At 39.1% G+C, this 7,983-nt stretch overlaps 1 protein-coding gene across 1 annotated transcript; it reads left to right on the forward strand.

Moving 5' to 3' along the window:
• Positions 1–1,561: 1,561 nt before the first annotated feature.
• On the forward strand, positions 1,562–2,664 carry LOC132256270 (inducible metalloproteinase inhibitor protein-like). Its single transcript, XM_059752590.1, has 4 exons — positions 1,562–1,881; positions 1,948–2,136; positions 2,211–2,390; positions 2,452–2,664. The coding sequence occupies exons 1-4, from the start codon at positions 1,821–1,823 to the stop codon at positions 2,628–2,630; spliced, it is 609 nt and encodes a 202-aa protein (XP_059608573.1). The 5' UTR covers positions 1,562–1,820; the 3' UTR covers positions 2,631–2,664.
• Positions 2,665–7,983: the final 5,319 nt, after the last annotated feature.

A 7,983-nucleotide genomic window follows, 5' to 3' on the forward strand; every position in this document is an offset into this window, starting at 1 on the left:
GATCTGTCTGGGGAAAACAATCAGGAGGGCCTGAAGGAGGGCGGCTGCTGTGAATCAGGCCCGCGGGAATAGCGCTGGTGTGAGATGAAGGAGAAGGTGATGGAAACTTGTTACTTCCTTTCAACTACACGCAAACACAATAAAGCATCGCTGAGGGACGCACTTCGTCATCTCGAGCCATTTCTCAGGGCTTCTTTCGTGGGTGGGCGGTCGGGCGCGCCCGCCTCTCGTGAGAAAATTCCTCGACACGCACATTTATTTTGTGTCGAAAAAATTTGCCACCCTCTAATGATAGTAATTTGTATCCCGTGTGCGACTTCCTTGTTGAGCCATGGGAATAAATCACATGTGATGCGAATGTAATGTGAGAATTCAAGGTGGAAAATTGAGGACACAGAGATCCTTTATTAAAATGATGTGCAAAAGGTGCAAAATATCAACTTTCCCGGGCTTCCTTGTCAATACACACTCTCGACAGTGATTTCTTTTATGGTCCTTCCACCCCCTCTTAATCCTCTCCTACACTAATCGATTCACTTTCTTCCATTTCGCCTTCATTGTTCCCCGTGGAAGCGACATAATGGAACTTTATAGCATTGCGAGGACATTTTATTGCGTATATTTCACAAAGAATCTCTCCTGCTCGGCGTCCTATGGGAAAAATCACACCTTTTCTCTGCTATTGCGACATTTTTCTTCCAAGGACAATTTCCCGACCTGTCATATTTCCCCGTATTTATTAACATTGTCGCTGCGGAAAGTGGAATTGCATAGGAAAAGCCAAAGATGAAAAGTGGCCAAAGTGAGTGAGAGCGAGAGAGAAAAAGCTCCAAGAGCACTAAAGTTCAGCTGGCAATCCTCTCGCTTTGCGTGGCGAGCTTAAAAAGTTTATTAATTAAAACTACAAAACGGTTATAGTTTCACGGCGCCACTTGTACTTTTCCTTCAGGATAAACTACACGAAACTGTGCCTTCTTGTTGTGTATTTGTTCTCATTTGTTGCTAACGTGAAGATTGTTTTTCAGTGAGGTGCGAAGAACTCACAAAAATGTTTAAGATGTCAACGCAAATTGAAATTTATTTGATTAAGAGAATATTATTCACACATTATTTACCCAAATGTTTTAATTAAAGAAAAAAGTAATTCCCGTGTTTCGTCAGTAAATATTGGACCTGAATTAAGGTCGCACATGCGTTAAAAAGAATCCAGCAGAGGGAAATGAGAAAATATGTAGGAGAGAATGGGGAGAATCATGTTAATAATGTACAAATTAGAATTTTAAAAATCTTAAAGATGATCTTATTTTAAGATGAAAAATCATTCTGATACCAAAATATATAAATTCCATTCTTAAAAATTTCCCCAAAATTATGCCTTAATTTCACTTGTAAAAACTCCAACTTTTCCCTAAATATGATCTGTTTTAAGAAATTGTTTTTGCGTTTCATTTTAAGAAAACATATTTTTATACCGTACATTTTATATATAAGTTCCTGGAAAATTCCGTTTCAGTCGTTTCAGTTAAAAATTTTTACAACACTTGTGCTTTCGATCGTATGATCTGAATTCGTAAAGCCTATGGCAGATTCGTGGAATCCGCGATCGGAATACTTTTGCGCAGCGCATGTGAAATAGCTTGACTTTGTTTGACAACACATGCCGAAGTTCTACAAGTAATAGTAAATAAATTTAACTATGTGTAACAAGAAAAGTCTGTGTACTGAAACTTCTTTACGAGAGTATAAATTTCGAGGCTGCTGAAGAAATTTCATTAGTCAGTTTCGTGAATTTGAGATACAAGGAAAGTCGTTCAGAAAAGATGAAAACCTTCGTGATTTTTATATTCTTCACCGTTTTTGTTGCTGGTGCTTTTGCGATCAGTGAGTTTAGTGAAAAGTTAGTGAATTTTGTGTAGCTCTAAAACAAATTGTCTTCTACTTTCGCAGGATATTATCCATTTTGCGCAGGAGAGAATGAAGTCTTCTCTTGCGGCTCATCTTGCTATGATTACTGCGATCGACGTCAATGTGATATTGTGAACATTATGTGCCAAAACCGTTGCCGCTGCGCTGATGGATATCTTCGCGCCAATGATGATTCGAAGTGTGTTCCGTCAAATGAATGCCCCGCAATTGGTAAGATTAAAAGATCAACGAATAAAGTGATATTCTGGCCAAGTATTCTGGTAAAATTCCACCCGTTTTCACAGAGGGAGCTTGCGGTGAAAATGAGGAATATTCTTGTGGATCATCTTGCTATGATTATTGCGATGAACGTCAGTGTGAAATCATGAACATCAAGTGCCAAGACCGTTGCCGTTGCGCCAAAGGATATGTTCGCAGCAATGATGATACCAAGTGCGTCCTCATTGAGGAATGTCCTGCAATTGGTAAGATAAAAAGATCAGTGAGTGAAGCTCTATTCTGGTAAAATCGGATCCGTTTTCACAGAGGAAGTTTGCGGTGAGAATGAGGAATATTCTTGTGGCTCGTCTTGCTATGATTATTGCGATGGACGTCAGTGTGAAATCATGAACATCATGTGCCAAAACCGCTGCCGTTGCGCCAAAGGATATGTTCGCAGCAATGATGACACCAAGTGCGTCCTTGCTGAAGAATGTACTAAGTAAGAAGTGACATTCAAAGTACGCCAATAAATTTGTGAGGGAATTTTTTGACTCAATAAACACAAATTTGAATGCCTTCCAAAGACTTGCTGTGTTATCAATCATTTTGTGCAATCAAATAGTAATTTTGTTGAAATTGTGATAAATTTACGATGCATTGTTCCTTTTCGTTCTTTTATTTCATGTTTTCGCTCTAATTTAAGCCATTTTAGCGGAATTATAAATTTCAACTTGTCTTAACAATTGCCGTACATTTTTATACATTCGACTTTTGATCGTACGATAGTAATAATATCTGTTTGTGGAATATTTTCGCCGTGTACACGAAATACACAGTCTTCACTTGATAACTCAAGTCGCCACGTATTGCGAAAAAAGATCGTGAGCTTCACTACTAAAATATGTATAAATGTGACTGTTGGCGAATGATTCCAGTCAGTTTCATAAATTCAACGTACAAAGAAGTCGAAAGTGCTGCAATATTCTGAAAAAAATGAAGACCTTCGTGATTTTGATGTTCGTGACTGTTTTTCTTGCTGCTGCTTTTGCAGGTGGTAAAATTGAAAGATCAGAGAAGAGTGCATTTGTGGCTAAACACAATTGATCTTTGCAGAGGAAGTTTGCGATGCACATGAAGTATTTTCATGCGGCTCATCTTGCTATGATTATTGCGATGGACGTGAGTGTCCAATTATCAACGTCATGTGCCAAAACCGTTGCCGCTGTGCCAAAGGATACCTTCGCTCTAATGACGATAGGCTGTGCATTCCTGCAGAGACATGTCCTAAGTAAGAAGTGACATTCAAGTGCTTGTAAATTTCTGAGAGAATTCTTTGACCAAATAAAATGACTTGTCGTGCACACAATCATTTTGAATCCAACATGACAGGATTCAGCGGATTTTACATACAGACAGAGATTATTGAAAGTAAATTGCAGTCCTAGAGATTCAAACTGTGTTGAAATTGTGTTAAATTCAGCTTCTGCCAATGAAATGAATTTTCAGCCATGTTTCACTCTTGTCAAGACTATTTCTTCCCCAGCTTAAGATGGAGAAGATGACGTGAAAGCTCTGATGAATCCTTGAGTGAATCTCATTTTGATCATTTTGACCTTCCTTCAATTCCCATTACAGCTTATTTCAAGGGTCAAAACAGATTTTCAACCACTGCGAGGGGATTAGAGCCAAACACACTCTCGCACACGATCTCAAAGGAAATATGGTCCAGTGTAGCATTTAAATGAGATTATCGTCTCAAATGTAACAGCAAGTTGCACAATCCACTCGGCAAAAAGTTAACCGAGCAGAGTTGTTAATATTTTATATAGTTTCCACATGCTGAAAACATGCGTCTCTTTGTCAAACTCTATCTCTGCTCTAGAATGTATTCGTGTCACCTTGGGATTTTGTAAGTGGCGCACATTAGGCCGAATTGGGAAGTGAGGTGAGAGCGAGAGACGAAATGGAGACTTAAAATCATCCCCTATGATTTATCCTGGGGCTGCACACTGGGATTAGAGTGGCCACAATGCACCTCATGCATGCCTATTTGCACCGAAATTGCTGGCCAGTGCACAAAGTGTGTCCCTAAATCCGGGAGATGTGCCAAAATGGGCACTACAAAAATTCCAGAGGGACCCAGAAGGCGCAGAGGTGCTTCAATTTAATCAGAGCCCATTCTCAGCCCCAACCTCGCCCATTCCGACAAGTGTTTCTAATAACAGACCACTCGTTTTGAGAGCCAAATCGCTTTAGGGGCACGCATAAAAATTAAGCAAGAGCCCAAAAGGTGTTTTGGGTGGGATAAATGATCTGAAGGGGTGTTTCATTTAATTGCAACATCTTATTATAGTGCGATTTGCATAAAAGTCTATTAAGTCGGGCTTTCGTATGTCATAAGAGGGATTTATCTAGGCGCCCGTGTGTTTGCATTCCGGGGGTGAAATGAAAATGGGCCATAGTGGATATGAGACCGCACTAAGCCTTTCCACTCTCTCACTCTCTCTCTTTTCACATGATTTTCCCCGTGCAAATGCACACAAAGTTGTGAGGATGAAAGCTGGAGCTGTACATAGTCGATGTTGCGGTTATTTTGTGAAAATTGCATCAAAGCTTTACACACTTTAACCTCTCTCTTCGTCGCTCAGGCGTCGCAAGCGGAAAAGCGCTTTGGCTAATGATGTTGCAATGTACCACAAAAGCATGGCTTTCCCGTGAATTCGCCAATAGTGGTCAATTTGACGTAATTTGAGAGTATGAGATTAATATTTTCACTCTCAAGAGATTTATTTCCTAGATTATACAGACTTTGTAAACTAAGAAAGAGTGCCTTTTAGACTAACGCTTCAGTTAAGATTGTTATGCAATCAAAGTTTTCGATTTCTTCCTCTCAACTTCATAATGACGTCTGAGTGTACTCTCAGGATTAACAATTTGCAATATTGAAGAGCTCTCGGGAGAATGCTAACAACATCAATATTTCAGAACTTTATCGTCTCTGCTGAGCTGCTTAATTATTCCCGGCAAATCAGTAGCAATTTTTTTCCTGCGAAAATTTTACCTAATTGTGCTAATTGCCGAGCAAAATAGGATTGCACTGAATTAAGGGGATTATTTTTATACACAGCAATGTTCGCAATGTTCACAATGTGAAGTGCAGTATTTTCCTGACTTGCAGTGAAACTCTTTGAGTGGCGCTTGAGAAGTTTTCACTCCCGAGAACTGGACATGGATTTTATCAGTGGCTAATTGCCCGCGAGAGGCAAGGAGAATTGCCAAGGATCTCGAGCGAGGACGCTGCCAATGAGAAAATCCAAGAAGAGCCTCTTGCACAGCGAAACGGATGGATGGCATGGCAGAACTTTGTATGAGTGACACGTTTTGTAGTGAGGATTTTCGTGATTTAGTGGTGCCAAAGAGAAATTTATAAGCATCGCATTGTATCGAATGACGGAGGTTTATTCCGTTTTCTCCACTGATTCCTGACCAGAATAAGTGATGACTCTATTGATGGCAAATATTCATACATTTCTTCGCATCCAGCCGTGAAGCAGGTGCCTTGGCAGTCATCCACATTGTCACGCGCTTGTCTCCACACGAGAAAGGCAGACAAGATGAATTTTATCGCCATGAGCTAATTGAAATTGATTATTAGGCACTTCACATTGAATTAAGAACAATGCGGCGCTGGTGGGAAAAGGAGTGCGCTGATGGTTCTCTAATGAGCTCACTGGAAAGCCACTAATTTAATAAACTGGCGCCTTACACACCACAGCATCCATTATCTTGTGACTCTCATCCAATTCCACCGCCACAGGATAAGAACGAGGAGAAAGATGCCACCAGAAATAATTTCATTCACTCCTCACCATCCCAAATGATTCAATTCCACGCAGATAACTTTCTGCCAGGACGAGGATCAAGTGAGAAATTGCAAGAGCATTATTTACGTACTAAGCTCTAGAAGTAATATTTTTTTGCATCTTCACACTAATCATGCGATGATATACGCGAATCAAGGGGCAGATAATATGGTAGGAAGTGGTGTACAGCTTCAGAGGAAGTGTTAGGAATTACAAAAGCTTCTGTTTCAACAAATTGAGACATTTTCTAAATTATTTTGCTAAGAAAAATCCTTTTTTTTTTGCTTTTCTAGGTTATGTGATTCATTTGAAATAGATTTTGGTGATTAAATCATGCTCAAAATTATCAAATTTGTGTTAATTCTGGGAATATTCCACATTTTCCTTGTAGAATTGAGCAATTGTGTTAAAAAATCTTCAGAATGATTTAGTTTCAGAAGTAAGAAACAGCTTAATAGTCAATCATAACCTCAAAAATACCATTTCAAACAAATGCTGAATTAGAAATAAACAAATACTATAAGAAACATTGATATATACCCTATAGTTACTCTGAAAATGAGTTTGAAAGGATTCAAATTAGTTCGAGAAGCATTTTTTACGCCGTATTCATAATCTCACAATTTGGTTAGAATTAGAACTCTTTTAAGCCTTTTTACAAAGACAAAACAAGATAATCAAGACAGAAATCAATTCCTATAATATGACATCTAAACATTTGATGAGATTAACAGTTGAAAGAGTCTGAAAAGTGATTGAAAATACCTCTAAAAACGTTCAGAATTGTCTGAAGAGTTGAAGATTCTGCACAGAAATGGTGTACAGATATCAGGCATATTATCTGCCCTTGGACTCTAATCCTAAATCCAACTATCATCTTCTACTCTTTCTCTTCAATCTGTTTCGCAGCTGAATCTCTCTCAGCAGAGAAATATGACGAAAAATCCTCAAAAAATGAACTTCACTCATAAAAGATCTCGTTCACTTCATCTTTTGCTCCACATGGTGAAATTCAATTATACTCAGCTTTAAATTTCACCAGACTGGGATCAAAGTCAGAATTATGTTTTCTTTATGCAAAATGTAGCTTTGAAAATAATTTTAGCTCTTGCAGTGTTAACGAAAGAGTGTTTTTGAACATGATTTTTTGGTAGAAACACAAATTAAATGACACATTGTTCCGGTGCAAAACTTCTGTGCCTAATTGAGACATATTTTTCGTTATATTCTCAGAGAAATATGAACATGTTTGGTGTGGAAAATGCAGAGGAGACTTCATGAAAAATTTGAACAAATGAGAGTGTGACTGTGTGAGGGAAGAGATATATAATCCCAGACGTCTCCTCAAAGCTCTTCAATCAATAATGAATAAGAAGCTCCCGTAAGCCGATGGAAATCCCTGATAGAGAATCAAATTTATGTACATTCATATAAGGAATATAGTGACGATGGTTTGGGCCTCGTGCATTGTGGCGAAGGAGTGTGGAATGGAGGTAGTAAAATCAATATTTAGATAGATTGCCACTCTCCATTCAGGAAGTGGCTCTTTGGCGTCAAAGTGTCTCTTTTGCCACCGGCAAAAAACTCAACTCGTTCGCTCATAGACAATATTTTAGCATAGATTTTCCACCTCATCGCCAATTTATCAATTAACTCTTTCTGCACAGCGTACAAAGGGTGGCTGAAGTTTTGCGGAAATTCTACTCGTGCCTCTGGAACATGACTTTCCATGTTGTTTTTTTGTTCAGCTCAATCGAAGAGAAATTTATTGGAGTGTGTTGAAAGCCGGAAAAGCCCCTAAAAGACAACCTCTGCGAGAAATGTCTGTGTTGTTGAGCGTACTTTTGCGTGCCGATGCATGTTTACTCGTCCTGGGGGGATATTGGGGTCAAGTGGGCAGCATATTTGTGATGGCATGATGCTAAATGGGCCACCGATGTGATGAATGTTGGCTGAATTTTGAGCGTGGATGTCCGCTGCAGCTAAAGCCCAA

The sequence above is a fragment of the Phlebotomus argentipes genome, unplaced genomic scaffold (assembly GCF_947086385.1).
Source record: "Phlebotomus argentipes unplaced genomic scaffold, Phlebotomus argentipes genome assembly contig_6, whole genome shotgun sequence".
Taxonomy (NCBI): domain Eukaryota; kingdom Metazoa; phylum Arthropoda; class Insecta; order Diptera; family Psychodidae; genus Phlebotomus; species Phlebotomus argentipes.

Bases quoted from the DNA above. Each gene is read 5' to 3' on its own strand.
- LOC132256270 (XM_059752590.1), top strand. From the start codon at position 1,821: ATGAAAACCTTCGTGATTTTTATATTCTTCACCGTTTTTGTTGCTGGT. The intron at 1,882-1,947 runs GTGAGTTTAGTG...CTACTTTCGCAG, and splicing joins TGCTGGTGCTTTTGCGATCA to GATATTATCCATTTTGCGCA. The intron at 2,391-2,451 runs GTAAGATAAAAA...CCGTTTTCACAG, and splicing joins TGAGGAATGTCCTGCAATTG to AGGAAGTTTGCGGTGAGAAT.